Here is a 19407-nt window from a genome sequence, read left to right as displayed (position 1 = left end):
CTAGATGTACAGTGCTGTCTATTTATTGACTACGGTCCCCTGTGTGTGGCAGCAGGAGCTGGCCCTCTGTTTGGAGACGTTGGTTGTGGTTCCAATTAACACACACACACACAATCCAGCGAAAGGTAAATCCCCAGCCAGCCTTCCAGAGATGGGAAGGGACGCGAGCAGCGTGCGACGTAGCAATATTAACTCTGCTTGCCTTTGATGGGAAAGGATGAGTCCTGGAGGCTGGGGCTCAGCAGTGCATGGGCTGGACCAGGAAGCGTGGGAGGGCTGAGGGGAGGTGTGAGGGTGGAGGAGGGTGAGTCCTCCTGGCTCTGGATTGGCACGGGGGTTGCTGATAGGCAGCGTAGGGGATGCTAGTGTATTGCCCGCGCATTAGCGGCGCGATTAGCTAGGCTGTCTGTGGCGAGTTAGGAGCTGCGTACACGTGCAGCCCGGCGGGGCGGCAAGTTCCCTTCGGAAGAGGCAGCGCGCTGGAGCCAGGTGGCTGGCGAGCGCGCGGGAGGCAGCCGGGGAGGAGCCGGCTGGAGAGGAGGTGGAGGGAGCGGGGAGGGCCCAGGGAGGCTGCTGCGCTCTCAGGGAGACCTCAGTCCCCGCACACTCGCCCAGCGCTGCTCTCCGGCTCTGCCCTTTAGTGGCACAGCGCTGGGGGGACCCAAACCCCGCAGCCGTGGCGGAACTGCGAAGGAGACGGAGCTGGGCAGCGCCGCTGTGGGCGCATTTTACCACGAGGATCCCCCAGTTGCTCCCCTGCCAACCCCCCTCCGCAAATCCCTGAGGCGGGTGTCTGCGTGTGTGAGCCAGCCCCGGCGGGCTGCGTCCCAGGAGCCCCTACCACGCACTAGGCGCTGAGCCGGTGAGCAGCAGAGGCGAGATGCCACCCACCCTCCAGGCACCAGAAAGTTTCGCAGCTCCGTGAGCGCGGCGGCAAACTCCCCTCCACCCCCTTCTTCTGCTGGGCGCGTGGGGCTCCCTCGGTGCCTCTGCAGCAGCACGGGCTGTGGGCGTCTCTGGGGGCGAGGTGCAGGACCAGGGCGCTGTTTGTTCTCCTCCGTCCGTCCCAGCTGTTACTGGGGGGCAGCCGCAGCAGCCATGGAGCCCGAGGCGATTGCGATTCTCTTCCTGAACCAGAGCGAAGGGCCCCCCCGGGGGGAATTCAACCTCTCGGGGGAGGAGCAGGACACCAAGCCCCTCTTCGGCATCGGCATCGAGAACTTCCTCACCCTGGTCGTCTTCGGCGTGATCTTCGCCTTGGGGGTGCTGGGCAACTCGCTGGTGATCACGGTGCTGGCCAGGAGCAAGCCGGGCAAGCCCCGCAGCACCACCAACATCTTCATCCTCAACCTGAGCATCGCCGACCTGGCTTACCTACTCTTCTGCATCCCCTTCCAGTCCACGGTCTACGTGCTGCCCACCTGGGTGCTGGGCGCCGTCATCTGCAAGTTCATCCACTACTTCTTCACCGTCTCCATGCTGGTCAGCATCTTCACCCTCTCCGCCATGTCGGTGGACCGCTACTTGGCCATTGTGCACTCCCGCCGCGCCTCAGTCCTGCGGGTCTCCCGCAACGCGCTGCTGGGCGTGGGGCTCATCTGGGCGCTCTCCATCGCCATGGCCTCGCCCGTCGCGCACCACCAGCGCCTCTTCCACCGGGACGCCAGCAACCAGACCTTCTGCTGGGAGCAGTGGCCCAACCCCCAGCACAAGAAGGTCTACGTGGTCTGCACCTTCGTCTTCGGCTACCTGCTGCCGCTGCTGCTCATCTCCTTCTGCTACGCCAAGGTGGGTACGAAGGGGAGGATGTCGGGGGTGCAGGGGATGGGTGTACGGGGTGCAGCTACAAGGGGTATAGCTATAGGGGTGGGTATGTGGTAGTTACAGGGGCGTAGGTATAGGGCGGGTGACTGGGGGTACCGTTACAGAGGTGGGGTGTAGCCATAGGGTGTGTGAGAGAGTTTGGGGTACAGTTACAGGGGTGGTGTTTAGCTGTAGGGTGTAGCTATAGGGTGTGTGTGTGTATGGGGTAGTTACAGGAATGGGATGCTGGTATAAAGTGTATATGTGTGTACGGGGTATAGTTACGGGGGTGGGTGTAGTTATAGTCGTAAAGGTATAACGATGAGTGTGTAGCGGAAGGGGTATAGGCATAGCTATAGGATAGGGCGGGGTATAGGGTGTTAGCATTTGCAAAAGTGCGGATAGATGGGTGGGCTACATGGTTTGTGTGTGGGTGCAGTAGCAGAGCGCTAGGGTATGAGGGTTAGTTTTGGGACGGATGCATGGAAAGAGGGTACAGAGGTAAGGACATGGGAGGGGTTGAAGTTTCGGTGTGTGTAAGGGAGTGGGGTAGACTCAAGTGTGGATGGAGTTACACGTGTGGATTTATAGCTAGGAATGTCCAGTTGGAAGGTGTTTCGGGGAACGTCACACCTGTGTGGGTCCGAGGGTGCAGCAATAAACGGGGGAGGAGATATAGTATAGGCGGTTGTGGGCGTATTCTCTGGTAGGTTTTATTTATTTTTTTTTTAAAAAACCTTCTTTTTAAAATCTCCATTTCAGCTGCGATAAACACTCTGTGTTTTCCCGTAGTGCTGGGTGATGAGCTCCGAACTGGGCAAAGTGCAACAGTGTGCAAAGTTGTTAACATATAAAAAAATCAAATTGAAATGATTTAAAACATACTGCACTTAAACAAAACCCAGCCACATTATTACTGGGGTCCTGATGATCCGTACGATGCCTGTTCTACCACTTGTTTCTTAACGTCTAGTTAAAAGACACTAAGAGCAACAGGCACGCTGCCCGCTCGTCAGGGAGCCTCATCCTGCATCATCTGAAGTTAATGGGAGCTTTGCCGCTGACTTCAGGGGGCTCGGGATCACGCCTTTTGCTGCCAGAAAGCAATCACTTGATGATGAGCAAGTTTCTGATGAAAGGAGCTTAACTGTGACACACTCACTCTCCCCCCTTCTCCGCTCAGGCAATGATCCATTTTCTGTACCAGTGTTTTCTGCACCTTTGAAGGAAGCACCAGTTTAGACTGCTGTTCTCCAGAATCTAGAACAGGTTGAATACAGTCCGACTGGACAGTTCTTTTACTGAGATCTTGCAAACCTTTACTCGCTTCCTTAGTTCTTACTCACTCCAGTAAACTACATTGAAGTTAATACTTCTGCTCATGTGAGTAAAGTCTGTTCTCTTGCTGAGGGATCAGTTCCTCCAAAGCAAACATGTTTTGAGGGGGTTGGAGTGTCTAATTTATATAGTTTGTGTATAAATTCATTAATTGTAATGTGGAAAAAAGGGCTGATAGAGTGAAAACCTGCATTTTAAAACACTTTGAAATATGTATTCAAAAGACAAAGTTTCTAAATTACAGGGCAAAAACAACATTTAAAATGACAGAGGTGTCAAAGTGGCAAAAAGGCAAAAAATTAAAATTAGTATCAACCCTTAAAGGTTTAGTTCTCTTTTCTCTGTGTGGTGGGTGGATTTCTCATTGTCTGTAATAGGAGTTACTATGTGGACTGAGGGGGAAGTAACCAATACCATAGATTTGATCATCACCATATTTAAATAAAGATATTAACAGGTATGGAGAAAGTGTTAATGGACATGCTCAACAGATGCCTTTTTTAAACATTAATTTTTAATTAGTAAGTATTAATAATTTTATAGCCAAAAGAGCCTCATTCACAATATTGAGTAACGGCCTCTAAACCCTTGTTTTTTACATGAAAGAAGTTTTATAAGTTAAACAAGTGTGAATGTTTTTTAAAATTATAAATTTTTACTTGTGGAATTTAAAAACAAAATTAAAAGGGATTGTTTTGTTAACAGACTTTATTGTAATATTAAAGTTAATATAATCACACCATTTTGATTACAAAAATAACTATTTACTATAAATATTACTGTAAATAATTTGATTTAAAAAAATCTTTAAATCTGAGTCCCTGAATGTCAAGTTTATACCCAAAGCAAATCTTTTACGGTCAAGTTAAAATAGCCTGAAATAGGGGTTAACTACACTAATTAAATGAATGTTTAATTAACATTAAAATGTTGTCACAGCCAAGAAATCAAGGCAATTCAAAGTTACATCTGAAACCGCCTCCTTAATTCGCTACCAAGCTGTCCTTACTTCACCCTTGTTTTGGTTAGGAATTGAAGGGCTCTGAGATCCTGCTCAGATTAATGGGAGCTTTGCCGCTGACTTAAGGGGGCTCAGGATCACGCCTTTTGCTGCCAGAAAGCAATCACTTGATGATGAGCAAGTTTCACTTGATGATGAGCAATCCTCCTCCCGCTGAACTCAGGATCCAGGTGTGAGTTGCTCACCACCCTCAACACTCATTCGTGGCAGTGAGAACTGAGTAAACTTAGCCCTTTGTGGGAGGCACTTGGAATCTGTCTGCAACATAAGGGCTCACTCCTACTGTCACTAAAGTCATTGACAAAACTCCACCTGCAGTATTTGGCACATCTGTGTGAGCAGGGGGTAGGATAGGTTAAGATTGGAATGGCAATAAATCAACGACAGAGTTTCAGCCTTAAATTTGTCAGTGCCATGGCTGCGATAGTATATGTCCAGCAACGGAGTCATCATGAAGCTCCATTCAGCAAATTACCATAGAATTCTATTGAAATAAACACAACCCATGACATCTTGGCTTCCCAGTACACACAGTGTGAAAGGAAAGTTACTGTGTAATATAACAGGTACATCAATGGCAACATTTAGTTATAGAGCATATTACTAGGTCAGATCTGCAGCTGGTATAAATTGATGTAGCTTCATTGATTTCTATGGAGCTACATTGAATTACGCCAGCTGAGGATCTGTGAAATAATAATGATAAGGAAGCTTCAGTCTTCTCATAATGTAGTTTAAGACAAAGGGAATACAGTTCTCTATTTGAATAGATGGCATTTTCAGGACTGTTGTAAGGCAAGTTCTTGGTTTTTTTTATGCAAATTGTAATTTCCTTCATTTTTTATGTATTTAAATGGCAGGCTAGCTGTATTCCCTCTGTCTTAAATTACATTATCAGAGAATTCACATCCTACTGGGAAGTACTAGCAAAAGGACAGCTCTTGCTGAGAGACAACAGCATCATTACAAATTACAGAAATACAGAAACAGTGATGAGTATTTCTAAAATCTATCCTCCTGCAAGCCCAGAGAAAACCAGAGCTGGCATTCGCATGCAATGAGATGTATAAGCAGTGATTAACTATTTAATAGTTCAGTAGTGCGTATTAAGTTAAGTGCATATTATTTGATGGATAGCTTGAAATGGCTCTTCGGTAAGTGTGTTTTGTCATGAGATAACATATTTCTTTTATTATTTACATATTAGCTTATTGTATGTACTATTATGAGGTTACTATAGGATTACACATTAAAAAGTGCCAATTAAGGCCCAATGGCTCAAGGCTGCAAAGTGCCAAAGCTCATTTTGGGAGGTCCTGAGCATCTTCGGTTCCCATTTACCAAGGAAGTCAAAAGTGACTAGTGATTTTGGGTGACTCAGTTTTTGGGTGCCCAAGCTGAAAAAGCTTAAAGCTATCCTCTGAAAACCAGGACTCTTTCATGTTGGGCACACAAAAATCATGGCACCCAGAAACTGAGGTAACTACAATATTAGTCACTTTTGAAAATCTTGGTCATTGGCTTTGATGGGACTACTTATGTGGCAGGATATGGCCCTGAATGATTATTGTCCATTTACCCATTTCAAATATTAATAACTGCCCTATTTTTTACTTTTGCCTTTAGAAATACTAAGAGAAACCTGGCTCCATTATGTACTAATATCCTGAACATTCTGAACTGTGGACTGAAATCTTGTATCCCAAGTTTCAGCAGGAGGATGTTAATGGAAGAGGTATAACCCAGACCCACCAATAAAACTAAAACTAAATAAAATCTATAATAGTAGTAGTGACACAATACTAAGTAGAATGGAGTGAAAGGCTCTGCTGTAGTAATTGGAGTTGGTCCCATTACCATAACTATGGCACTGCTGACAATGATATTTGAATGTAAATAAGATTTATATGACAAATCGTGGTTCAGAATGCAATGTTTACATATATCAACATACAGGTCATTATTATTAGACAATTACCTTGTGTAATCTACTCAGGGGCATTCTTTTAAATGGATCTTTCCAGGAGCTACTAATAATGAAAGTGTAACCAATGAAATGGCTGTAAGTAGAGCAGGGTCACTTAAACCATGTTCTCTCTCTCTCTCCCTCTCCCTCCCCCTCTCTCCTCCAATATGATTTCAGGAGGAGAGGGGGGAAGAGAGAGAGAGAAGGGGAGCATAAAGGAGACATATACATGGGTTACATTCCAGCAATTTATATTATGCACTTTTTTTTGGTAACACAGTCAGTGATGGCTTGAAGACTCTTCTACTGCCATGGTCATAAAAAACCTTGCAAAACCATGGGTTAATCAGGAGAATTTATTCCATTTTATTCTTTCCTGAGAGCAAAATATGATCTGAAAAAACAGGTGTATGAAAGCTGGGAGTTTGAAAAGTTTAACATAAGGAATTGTTTTTCCAGATTTGAAGTCTTTTGAGATATAAATTCTTGTTAGAAAAGAGTATGGAGTACATTTTAAGCTAAGTGAGTGGGGATTTAGTTGTGTGAGTCAACTATCTTCTCCAGGCTGCTTAAAAAAATAAAAAGTGACCCTTCACTTCAGCTAGCTTTCTGAGCACAGATGGAGTATTACATCTTGGTACCAGGCTCACTTGGATGCATTCTGCATGTTACAGGTTTTTCCCCTAAAAATCCTGCAGTGGTACCAGCAGCTACAAATGCAGAAGTAGATGTTTTAAAAACTACTTGGGGTCAAATCCTGACTGGCGTCTGGAAAACAGCATAATAGACCCCACCAAGCCCATAGTGTATGCTGTAAGAATGGTTTTCACTTCTCTCTCACTGGCTCTAACTGTCTTCCAAAGTCAGCCACACATACACCACTCACTGCTCTCATCCCCTCATCCAGCTCCTACTCATAGCTTGCTAGAAACTGCTTATTCTGCATATTACTCTGGCAGAAGCAGCCAGGATTTTCTCTTCCCTCCCTTTGCCCAGGTGAGAGGAGGAAAGCAGGAGTCAGGAGAAGCAAGATCATTGCCCCAGGTTCTCTACAAGAACCCAGGAGTTCTTCTCATGGAAGTCTGGGAAAAGGGCTGTTCTTGCCCTCTGGTCTCCTTACCTTTGAGGTGGAGAGGTCTGGGGGTTCAGCCAAGGCCACACTCAGTAAAGGCCAATCTATGTGTCCCTTTCATCCTCTTTGTGGGTCCAAGCTTGTTTACTGACAGTTTGTGTCATGTCAGGAAGATGCAGAAGAATGGAGATTGAGATGTACCAAAAAGATGCAGGATTGAGTTGTTGGTATGTATATACTGCTGAACTAATACACTTCTAATGTATTTAACAGTTATAATACTTTTAGCCTTGGATTTACATAAAAATTGTCTTTAATTGATGTTTTCAGGTCTCAGGCAGTCTTTTAAAAGTGGAACATCTTTCCTCTTCCCCCACAAGTGACCATCATCGTTCAGAAATATATCCTTTTTCTTTTTAACTCATTGGATACATTTTTCAGAACATATGATTAATAATGGATCAGATCTGTGATCCATCTTATCTAATATCCTGTCTCAAAGTGACCAGAACCAGATGGTACAGAGTAAGGGGCAAAAGACACCACGATAGGCAGATACGGGATAATCTGCCCCCAGGGAAGTTTCTTTCTAACCTCTAAATTGAGATTGGTTTATAAACCCTGAAGCATGTGGTTTTCTATCCCTCCTAAAACTCTGTAAAAGTATGTATTGTTATGACTCTGAACAGTCTTGTTATCTATATAAATACCCAATCCCTCCTTTGATTTTGCTAAATTCTTGGTCTTCAGGACATCCGGTGGCAATGAGTTCCATAGTCTAATTGCGTATTTGAATTTGTCACCTTTCCATTTTATTGAATGTTTCTTTTTTTTTGTATTATACAGTCTACTTCTCCATAAACATTTGCATGGCAATTTTTTTTTCTTCAGATCCTGGCCTACAAATACTCTTAATTTCAGAGTGAATGATGGTTGCAGCCAAAATATGTTCCTGCTACACTACCCAAAAATCTTGTGCACAGACTATCAAGGTTCTGTTACAATTTCGAAGCTGCTCTTTAATGACAAATCAATTCTGTTGCCAGAATAAAAAACTGACCTACTATAGTTATATAACAAGTCATGGCAAGTCTTGCATAAAGGTCATATTTCACTTGTGACATGTTTTTGTATAAATTAATTAAAAACATTTTTAGGTTCCTTCTTCAAAATCAGACAGCTCCAAGGGGTGATTATTTTAACCAAATATCCAGCTGATGAATGCAAATTACGCAGAAGACTAAAGAAAGTTACGGTTCAAAATATACATTTTTTATTTTATGTGCAGAGAAGGTCATCCTAAATTCACAAACATAGACATTCTTATGGAAGGACAATGATTGCCAGTTAAAAATTATTGTAGAACAGGTTTATGTTTATTGGCAGATTGGGTTCACTGCCATGCATATTTTGTTATGTGATGCATCTGTTTTTTATATTGGAATTAAATAACTTATGTGCTTCATATTTGTTGATTCCCACAGGTGCAGATTAGATATTACAGATTACATTTTTGAAATGTGTAGACTGCATACATCAACATTTGCAAGCAATATTGGACAGCATAATTTTGAAAAATGTCCTTTAATTTTAAAAGCAGTTTAATATACACCTTGCATTTATCTTTTTTAGGTCCTTAATCATCTACATAAAAAGCTGAGAAATATGTCAAAGAAGTCAGAAGCATCGAAGAAAAAGGTAGATTGCTTTCCTTACCAAGCATTCTAACTTCTCAATGTAATGTTGATTATTACCAAAAGTGTAACAAAGAGATGGACTTGAATCTAAATACACCTGAACATTGAGGGTTTAAAATCCAAACCTGAAACCAGATTTGAATTTTGCATTTGGCCCCTAGTCTCTACAATGGGCTAAGACACTATTCTAGATCTTTATACCTTGAACTTTTGAGGATGTGAAAACCAGATCCAGACCCAGTCCTTGTGAGTCAGAGGTATTTATAGTATAAAAGTACTTTTCAGTTCTCCTGTGTGTTTTCCCTTTCTTGTGAATTTTTTCTGCTAATGTAATTTTTGATGTAATACAAAGAATTTCTGATTTTTAAGATAAACCTTCTAAATAAGGTTTATTGTACTTCTTGATCCTCTTTTAAAACTTTGCCATCATGAAAAATATTTTTATTCTCTGCTGTTCAGGGCTTAAATTAAACACCCACTACTAATACTGCAAATAGGATTTGGAAAAGATCTTTAAATCACAAAGCTAATATTGTTCTTTAGGACTGTATAGAAGGGTCTGTATCATAGTGAATTTATCTGGTAATACAGCATATACAGTTCTAATTTTGAGCAGACTTGAAACCAGGAGTTTCTTGCCCAACTTCTATATTTATGAACAATGCAGTCAAATAAATCTTTAGGGCACAGCTATGCAGTCTAGGGTTACAAACTTTCTACTTGCACAAAACTGAACACCCTTGTCCCACCCCTACCCCGCCTCTCCTCCGAGGCCTCACCCCCTGCTCACACCCTCCGTCTGTTGCTCACTCTCCCCACCCTCACTCACTCGCTTATTTTCACCAGGCTGGCTCAGGGGGCTGGGGTTTGGGAGGGGGTGAGGGCTCTGGCTAGGGGTGCAGACTCTGGGGTGGGGCCAGAAATAAGGAGTTCAGAATGTGGGAGGGGGCTCCAGGCTGAGGCAGTGGGTTGGGATACAAGAGGGGGTGACAGCTCTGAGGGTGTGGGCTGTGGAGTGGGGCCAGGAAGGAGGGGATTGGGGTGCAGGAGAGGGCTCCGGGCTAGGGGTGGAGCCAAGGGGTTCAGAGTATGGGAGGGGGCTCTGGGCTGAGGCAGGGGGTTGGGATGTGGGAGGACGTACGAGCTCTGGACTCGGGGGTGCGGGTTCCGGGCTGGGGCCTGAAATGAGGGGTTCAGAGTGTGGGAGGGTGCTTTGGGCCTGGGCAGGGAGTTGGTGTGTGTGTGGGGGTGAGGGCTCTGGCTGGGGGCGCAGACTCTGGGGTAGAGTTGGGGGTGCAGGAGGGTACTCTGGGCTGGGACTGAGGGGTTTGGAGGGCAGGAGGGGGATCAGGGCTGGGGCAGGGGGTTGGGATGCGGGTGTGTGTGTGAGGGCTCTGGCTGGGGATGCAGACTCTGGGATGGGGCTGAGGATGAGGCGTTTGGGGTGTAGGAGAGTGCTCCAGGCTGGGACCGAGAGGTTTGGAGGGTGGGAGGGGGATCAGGGCTGGGGCAGGGGGTTGGGACATGGGGGGGAGTGAGGGCTCTGGCTGGGGGTGTGGGCTCCGGGGTGGGGCTTAGGATGAGAGTTTTGGGGTGAAGGAGGGTGCTCTTGTCTGGGACTGAGGGCTTTGGAAGGCGAGAGGGGGATCAGGGCTGGGGCTGGGGGAGGGAGTTGGGGCCTGGGAGGGGGTCAGGGGCGCAGGTTCTGGGTGGCGCTTACCTCAAGCAGCTCCTGGAAGCAGCAGCATGTCCCTTCTCTGGCTCCTACGTGGAGGGGCAGCCAGGCAGCTCTGCGTGCTGCCTTATCCGCAGGCACCGCCCCCACAGTTCTCATTGGCCACAATTCCCTGCCAATGGGAGTTGCAGGGGTCGTGCTTGAGGCGCGGGTAGTGTGCAGAGCCCCTTGGCTGCCCATACGCATAGGAGCCAGAGGGTGGACATTCTGGCTGCTTCCTGGGGGCGTGCAGCACAGAGGCTAGCAGAGAGCCTGCCAGCCCTGCTGCGCGGCGCTGCCAACCAGAGAGTCAACGTCCCAGTCAGCGGTGCTGACCGGAGCCGCCAGAATCCCTTTTCGACCAGGTGTTCCAGTTGAAAACCAGACACCTGGTCACTCTAGTGCAGTCTGAGCTGATGGATATAATCATATGCCCATGCAGAATCTCACTGAAGTAAATGGAGATCCACATGCATGCAGGGCATTGCCTGTGCAGACTGGATTGCTGAATCAGGCCCTAATTTAGACAGTATTTATACAATCCCTAATTTTTGATAGAAACACTAGTCAAGATTTTTTTTTTAGAGGCACAGTCTTAAAAGGATTAGGTATTAAATATCTGATTCAGCAAGATACTTAAGTACTTTGTGGATTTGGGATCTATGATATAACTACTAAAGGCTCAGAAAGTCGCCAACTGTTGTGATTTTTATTGCGCGTCTTGTGACTTTTGGTGTTTTGAAAGCTTCAGCTCTTGGAGTCATGTGGTTATATGAAAATCTGAGCTTTAATTTAACAATAAAAAAGTGTACCCTTATGTATCTTAAGGGCTCAAAAACCAGAAGGCAAACAAAATTAACCAAAATAGCACTGTTTGAAAAATATAATTGTTTTAAATCAATCTCGTGAGTTTTTGGGGTCCAACTAATGACAGTTGAATGCTTGGGGTTGGCAATACAATTTTACATAGTATATATTTTTTCAGTAAGGCTAATTTAAATTATTATTTCTTCTAAATAACAAGAACTCTTGCTCATTTTCATTCTGCATTTAGGGCCTAATCCTATGTTTCTCACCTTATTCAAACCAATGGGAGTTTTGCCTGATTAAGGATTTCAGAAGTGGATTTTTAAATTAGACTTTCATATATAAGAAAAAAGTTAAATGCAAAATAAATGTTTGCCAGAATACTATTTTTGTCTATTTATTGATCACACACAAAACATTAGCATTAATATATTAGAATTAGCATATTTCCTGAAATTATATTTCAGGTAGTTTTATTTATTTATTTATGTGTAATCTTAAGTCATCCCATTAAATAAACAAGAGCAGCCCTGTAGCGTTTCCTTGGTTGCAGATTATACCGATAATGTTGTAAAGGTAAGCTTTGGAATTAGGCTTGAGAGGGATAATGGAATAAAACAGATGTGCGAGGATTGTCAAACCATTACGCACCCTTATGCATCCCACAGGTACCACGTATCTTAAGCATGATAGATTTAAGAGACACAGGGACAAAATCTGCCCTAAATTCTATGCCAACCAACTACAATGGGGGTGGGGGGAAGGGTTGCTTGGGTGTAAATAAGGACAGAGACAAATTTCTCTTAGTAAGTTGAGCAGGTATACAATTATCCATATTATTCTGCTTTGGATCAAAATGTTAACATAATGGAAGGGGTACACCACTGTGCTTTCTTTATGTCATAGCTGTAGGAAAAAAAGAAATTTCTGAAAAAAAAATCTGTAGGTTTATTTTCCTTTTTGTTTCCTTCTGAAAATGTGTGTGTGATAAACACAGTATTTCAGTTCCCAGTGGGAATCTTTCCTAAATTGAAGGGTCCTATTTGTAATCCTTTATTAAGGCAGATCTTTTATTAGGCAGATTCTGTGCTGGTGTAAATTAGCACAATTTTATTGATATCAGCAGAGTTTTATTGATTTGCATCAGCTGAGGACCTGGCTCATTATTTGCAAATATTTCAAAATTTGGCAAACATTTCCTTGCTCTGTCTTGTCCTTCCTATCCCCTACTACTGCCCCTAGAAACAGACTTGGGAGAGGTGTCCTCTTGGTGTCCACTCCCCTTCACAAACATATTTTATTTTTTAAACAGAGGGACAGATCCTCAGCTGTGAAAATTGTCAGATACAGTGACATACTCTATGACAGCAGTTCTCAAACAGTGGGTCGGGACCCCAAAGTGGGTCACAACCCAATTTTAAAGGGGTCGCCAGGGCTGGCTTAGACTTGCTGGAGCCCAGGGCTGAAGCCTGAGCCTCACCGCCTGGGGCTAAAGCTGAAGCCTGAGAGCTTGAGCCCTGAGCAGCGGGGCTCAGGTTACAGGCCCCTTGCCTGGGGCTGAAGCCCTAGGGCTTTGGCCCCTCCACCCAGGCAGCAGTGCTTGGGTGGGCTCAGACTTCGGTGCCCCCTCTTGGGGTTGTGTAGTAATTTTTGTTGTCAGAAGGGGGTCGTGGTGCAATGAAGTTTGAGAACCCCTGCTCTACAACAATTTACACCAGCTGAGGATCTGCCCCAGAGACTACAGGTTGCCTGAATCTTGTTCACTACCTACTCTAGAATCAAACACGTGGGTTATTTCATGGTAGTTTTTAAATTTATCCATAACATAATCCCACTGTAGCTAGTGAAGTTACACAAGAGATGGATCTGGCTTTAGGCTTGAAGGAACTCATTTAGGGCACAATGGGAGAGTGTGTGCAGGGGTAAGACAAGTCTAGGATAGAGTGCTGTGGAGTATGACAGGTGGAAAGATCACTAAATAGAATCGTAGAAGTGTAGGACTGGAAGGGACCTCAGTAGGTCATCTAGTCCAGTTCCCTGCACTCAAGGCAGGACTGAGCAATAACTAGACTAGTGGTTTTCAACCTGTGGTCCGTGGACCCCTGGGAGTCTGCAGACTATGTCTGAGGGGTCTATGAAAGACCATAGAACAGTGGTTTTCAACGTGTGGTCTACAGACCTCTGGGGAGGTCGGTGGACTATGTCTAAGGTTTCAAAAGGGGTCTACCATTCAAAATTTTTTAGGCATCCACAAATGAAAAAAGGTTGAAAACCACAGAACTAGACCATAATCTGTTCTTAAAAACCTCCAGTGATGGAGATTCTAAAACCTTCCTAAACAATTTGTTCCAGTGCTTAACTACCCTGACAGTTAGGAAGTTTTCCCTAATGTTCATCTAAACATCCCTTACTACAATTTAAGCCCCTTGCTTCTTGTCCTATACTCAGAGGTTAAGGAGAACAATTTTTCACCCTCCTCTTCGTAATAACCTTTTAAGAAAACTTATTATGTTCCCCATCAATCTTCTCTTCTCCAGACTAACAAACCCAATTTTTTCAATCTTCCTTCGTAGGTCATATTTTCTAGACCTTTAATCATTTTTGTTGCTCTCCTCTGGACTTTGTCCAGTTTGCCCACATCTTTCCTGAAGTCTGGTGTCCAGAACTGGATACAGTACTCCAGTTGAGGCCTTATCAGCGTGAAGTAGAGTGGAAGAATTACTCCTCGTGTCTTGCTTACAACACTCCTACTGGAGTTTGCTTTTTTTGCAACAGTGTTACACTATTGACTCATATGTAGCTTGCGATCCTCTGTAAACCCCAGATCCCTTTCCACATTACTTCTTCCTAGGCAGGCATTTCCCATTTTGTATGTGTGCAATTGATTGTTCCTTCCTAAATGGAGTACTTCGCATTTGTCCTTATTGAATGTCATTCTCCTTTACTTCAGACCAGTTTTCCAGTTTGTCTTGATCACTTTGAATTTTAATCCTGTTCTCTAAAGTACTCGAAACCCTTCCCATTTTGGTATAATCTGAAAACTTTATAAGTGTACTCTCTATGCCATTCTCTAAATCATTTGAGAAGATATTGAACAGAACCGAACCCAAGGCCTATCCCTGCGGGACCCCACTCAATATTCCCTTCCACGTTGACTGTGAATCATTTATAACAAGCCTCTGGGAACCAATTATGCACCCACCTTATAGTAGCTCCTTCTAGGCTATATTTCCCTAGTTGGTTTATGAGGTGGTCATGTGAGACATTATCAAAAGCCTTACTAAAGACAAGATATACCAGATCAACCGCTTCTCCCTATCCACAAAGTTTGTTACCCTGTCAAAGATAGTGATTAGGTTGGTTATATGTGACAAATTCATGTTGGTTGTTACTTACACCTTATTATCTTCTAGGTATTTACAGATTGATTTCTTGATAATTTGCTGTATTATATTACTGGTCTGTAATTCCCCAGGATGTCCTTATTTCCCTTTTTTATAGATTGGCATTATATTTGCCCTCTTCCAGTCCTCTGGAATCTCTCCTGTCTTCCTTGAGTTTTCAAAGATAATCGCAAATGACTCAGATATCTCCTGTCAGTATTCTAGGATGTATTTCAACAGTAGTTGCCAACTTGAAGACATCTAATTTGTATAAGTAAATTTTAACTTGTTTTTCCCTATTTTAGCATCAGAATCTACCTCATTTTCACAGGCATTCACTATGTCAGATGTCTGATTGCTACTAACCTTTTTGGTGAAAACTAAAACAAAAAAGGCATTTAGCACTTTTGCCATTTCCACATTTTCTATTATTGTCTTTCCCCCCCCTCATTGAGTAATAGGCCTACCCTGTCCTTGGTCTTCCTCTTGCTTCTAATGTATTCTAGAATGTTTTCTTGTTTTCATGTCTCTAGCTAGTTAATCTCATTTTGTGCCTTGGCCTTTCTAAGTTTGTCCCTATATGCTTGTGTTGTTTTTTAATAGTCATCCTTCATAATTTGACCTTGTTTCCACTTTTTATAGGACTCTTTTTTGAGTTTCAGATCATTGAAGATCTTCTGTTTCTTCTTATTTCCCCCAGCTACTTCATCATCACTTGTGGATGTGAAAGAGTTTTCCTTTTGGCATGGGAAGGTTCATCTTAGCAGACCATCTGCTCTGTTGATTAGGTGACCCTGATGTGGATGGTTTCCTGGAGCTTTTGTATCTCCAAAGGCAATGGATATTATTTGATGGATTGGGCCCATTGAAATAAGAATCTAGGTGTGGATGATTGTGTTAGTGAGGTTAAGAGTGAAGGTGAAGTTCTACTGCTGCGCAAGGAAGATACTCAGAACTGAATACATTTCCTATACCAGCCAAATTCTGTTTGCAGCTAAAGGGAATTAAATCTAATGCTAACATTTCTCTTGAGTGAGAACTAATTAGCACAATCTCCCATGCAGAACATTTTTATCCATTGTCACTGAAATGGAAATGATTTTCATGAGCAGTCCAAACTTCTCTTAAGGAGATGAGATTGATTTCTTACTGGCCTGAGCTAAAAATCTATTGTTCAGAGTAAGTGGCTGCACCAGTCATTACAGGTAAATAGAACCCAAATTCAAGAACCTAGCAAAATATCTAGGCCTCATGTACACTGATGTGTACCATTTCATGGCTCTGTGTTATAACATAGTTTAGTGTTGCTTGAGTAGATTGGACTAGGCTCTATGCCCAGGGATATAAGATAGCTCTGTAACATGGTTTGATTCCATCTACACAGGCAAGATCAAACCATGCTGTAAAAGTGACAAGACCCTATTTATGTAATAACAGTGAATGACATATTTGGTAGTTAAGATGGGGCTTACGTCTCTCAGCAATGAACTAATTGAAAGAAGTAGTAGCTGGAAACTTAATAGGTGTTAATTTGTCAAACAATTGCAAAACAACAAGTATTTTCCTAAAGAAATAACTGAAACTTAAAGAAAGCCCCGACAATGATTTTTCCAAGCCACGGTTGCATTCCATTATCCTAGAAGCCTAACATTTCTCTATTTATATCCTAGTACTCCCCATTGACAGAGTCTATCATTGGAGATGAATGGCATCTCCTTATGAAAATAAGGACAATGAAGTCAGGTAGCACTAGTGGGTCTAGTCTGTTCTGCTCAATTCGTTAGTTTTGTCTAAAATACTGTTTATGTTGGTGAGCTTGGGTTTCCAGGTTATCAAAAGCATATATTAGCCCCCTCCTCCCAATTTAGGTTTAATACATATATTGTGGTCAGTTTTCATTGCTGGGCACCAGGGTGTACTTCCATGATTTCCACCAACATTAATGGGATTTGTATGGCTAATGGATAGATTTGCAAAAGACCTCTGCTCCCCATTTAGGCACTTAAATTAAGTGGCCAGCTGGATGCTGAGCACTTTTGAAAATGTGGCAACTGAATTTAGGTGGAGGTCTTTTGAAAATCTTTATGCAATACACAGAAAACACAGCCTATTAGATTTAAAGTTATGGCATTTCCCAAGGGCTTGCGTCACCACTGCATTACACCAGTTTTGTGTCAGTGGAACGCCATTGCAACTCAGTCAGAGGTGAAAGTAAGACGGTACTCCCTGGTATGGCGTACCGGCAAGAGCCGGTTTGTGGTACCGGGGTGGCCCAGCTTCCCCGGGGGCAATTTAAAGGGCCTGGGGCTCCCAGCACGGGTTGGAGCCCCAGGCCCTTTAAATTGCCACCAGAGCTCCACTGCTGGAGCCCTGGGGTAGGGCTGTGGGGCTCTGGGGGCTATTTAAAAAGTCCGGGGCTCCCACTGCTTCTACTGCCCCAGCCCTTTAAATAGCCGCTGGAGCCCCGCTGCTTCCCCAGGGCTCCTGCGGCTATTTACAGGGACGGGGCGGTTGAAGCAGGGGAGCGGCGGGCCCTTTAAATAGCTCCTGGAGCCCCGGGCTGCTGCTGCTACCCCAGTGGGGGGGGCACTTACCTTAAAGGGTGGGCTGGTTCTGACTCCCTCAGCCATGCTCCTTCTGCCCTAGGCCCCACCCCTTCCGGGGGCCAAAGCTGGCCCCAGTGTACTGGTAAGTCACTGGACTTACTTTCACTCCTGAACTCAGTGGAGTTCCACTGACACAAAACTGGACTAACAAAGTAGTTAATCAGAGCCTTAATCTTTACATATTGCTCCCTGCCATTTGAATTCACACAGTCCGTGCAATGGGAACCTCATGTTTATCAAGTGAAATTTGAGGGCCTATGTTCTTCTTGACCTAATCCAATTATATGAAATATAATACATATGAATTATATGCATCCGAAGAAGTGGGCTGTAGTCCACGAAAGCTTATGCTCTAATAAATTTGTTAGTCTCTAAGGTGCCACAAGTACTCCTGTTCTTTTTGCGGATACAGACTAACACGGCTGCTACTCTGAAACCTGTCATAATACATATGGCTGATAAACTGAAATAGTTTAGAAATGTGTTTTTTCCTAATATTTTTGTATCCCTAAATAATGGTTTTGAAGCATGTTGTTTGAAACTGTTTGCTCAAGTGTTAATAAATCATCCATGTTTCTCTTTTCCTGCCTTAGACAGCCCAGACTGTGCTGGTGGTGGTGGTGGTTTTTGGCATATCTTGGCTGCCACATCATGTGATCCACCTCTGGGCTGAATTTGGAGTTTTCCCACTGACTCAAGCTTCATTTCTCTTCAGAGTAACAGCGCACTGCCTGGCTTACAGCAATTCTTCTGTAAATCCTATTATATACGCATTCCTCTCTGAAAATTTTAGGAAGGCCTACAAACAAGTCTTCAAATGCCAGATAGGTAATGGATCACCTCTGAATGATGTTAAAGAAAGTAAAAGTCCGATAGATACAGCACCGTCTACCAATTGTACTCAGGTGTGAGCAACAATTAAAAAAAAATCCTGTCATGTTGGGTTTTCATACGTGTGGACTAGATGTCTAGAAAAGCACAATGAGCTCCTAAAAAGAGCTGCAGCTTCAGCTTCAGCTTTAGCTTGATAATTGGTAGAATTAAAAAATTCAGTTTCCTTACATTTACCAGATAACTGTGGCCATTCTTAATATTAGACATCTTTGTCTAGCATGGTTCAAATGAAGATCTGTCCTTTGAAAGATGTTCCAGAAAAAGTGGGTAATGGTATGTCAGTACTAGCCCTCTTATTCATTTAGTAGGAAAGCTAATAACTTGCTATTTATAAATATTAACATACAGCATATTCCAATTGCGCCTATAACACAAATATGTTAACATAGAATGCAATTGTACAATTCCTAATCCAGTTCTATAATGTAAAACTTTATTCTATAAATTGTGTGTGTGGGGGCGGGGAATTAGCTCTCACCTCAAAGAAAGGTAATTAATGGTGCAGTATCATGAACTTCAGTCATCTCTTCAAGGTTGGTTCTGACAATAGTTTTGTTTGTTTTTAAGCAAATGTTGAGCAGAAATAATTTTCATATGCTGAAGTAATTACTTAGAGAAGAAATGCTAAACTAACTATATAACTGTAGAATTTACAACATGTTATTGAGGTACTGAGGTTGTACTTTGTGTGCCTAGCCTGGCTGCATATACAAAACAATGGTTACACCTTTATAAAATTTTGCTTAAGGCACTCACATAATTGTGGCATAACATAGGTTGATGTAGTCAAAGAGGGAAGGGTTTGTTTTAGGCCTCTGTGTGTGTGTGTGTGTGTATATATATATAATCAATAACTAGAAATGGCATATTTTTTTTATATATATATAAATAAAATATGCCATTTCTAGTTATTGATATATTTCTAAATATATTTCAGCTTAAACATTAAGTTATGGATATATTCATACACACACACATTGCTATTCTTTGAAGGAAGCTTTAAATGGGGGTTGAAATTGTTGACATTAGCATTCCAACGGTTCTATTAGAGTCTTAATATCAGACAGCTTAATAGTTTTAAGTTGGAAAAAAATACAGTTAGTATT

The 19407-nt window shown here is 43.2% G+C and overlaps 1 protein-coding gene across 1 annotated transcript; it reads left to right on the top strand.

Moving 5' to 3' along the window:
- Nucleotides 1-591: 591 nt before the first annotated feature.
- GALR1 (galanin receptor 1) lies at nucleotides 592-19130 on the top strand. Its single transcript, XM_034759434.1, has 3 exons — nucleotides 592-1788; nucleotides 8833-8898; nucleotides 18001-19130. The coding sequence occupies exons 1-3, from the start codon at nucleotides 1099-1101 to the stop codon at nucleotides 18316-18318; spliced, it is 1074 nt and encodes a 357-aa protein (XP_034615325.1). The 5' UTR covers nucleotides 592-1098; the 3' UTR covers nucleotides 18319-19130.
- The last annotated feature ends 277 nt before the right edge of the window (nucleotides 19131-19407 follow it).

Source organism: Trachemys scripta, chromosome 2 (genome assembly GCF_013100865.1).
Source record: "Trachemys scripta elegans isolate TJP31775 chromosome 2, CAS_Tse_1.0, whole genome shotgun sequence".
Taxonomy (NCBI): Eukaryota; Metazoa; Chordata; order Testudines; family Emydidae; genus Trachemys; species Trachemys scripta.
This window is presented reverse-complemented; position numbering and strand designations above follow the sequence as displayed.

Excerpts from the sequence above, each read along its gene's own strand:
- GALR1 (XM_034759434.1), top strand. The coding sequence starts at position 1,099 with ATGGAGCCCGAGGCGATTGCGATTCTCTTCCTGAACCAGAGCGAAGGG. Across the intron at positions 1,789-8,832 it reads TCTCCTTCTGCTACGCCAAG|GTCCTTAATCATCTACATAA; the intron begins GTGGGTACGAAG and ends TATCTTTTTTAG. Across the intron at positions 8,899-18,000 it reads CAGAAGCATCGAAGAAAAAG|ACAGCCCAGACTGTGCTGGT; the intron begins GTAGATTGCTTT and ends TTCCTGCCTTAG.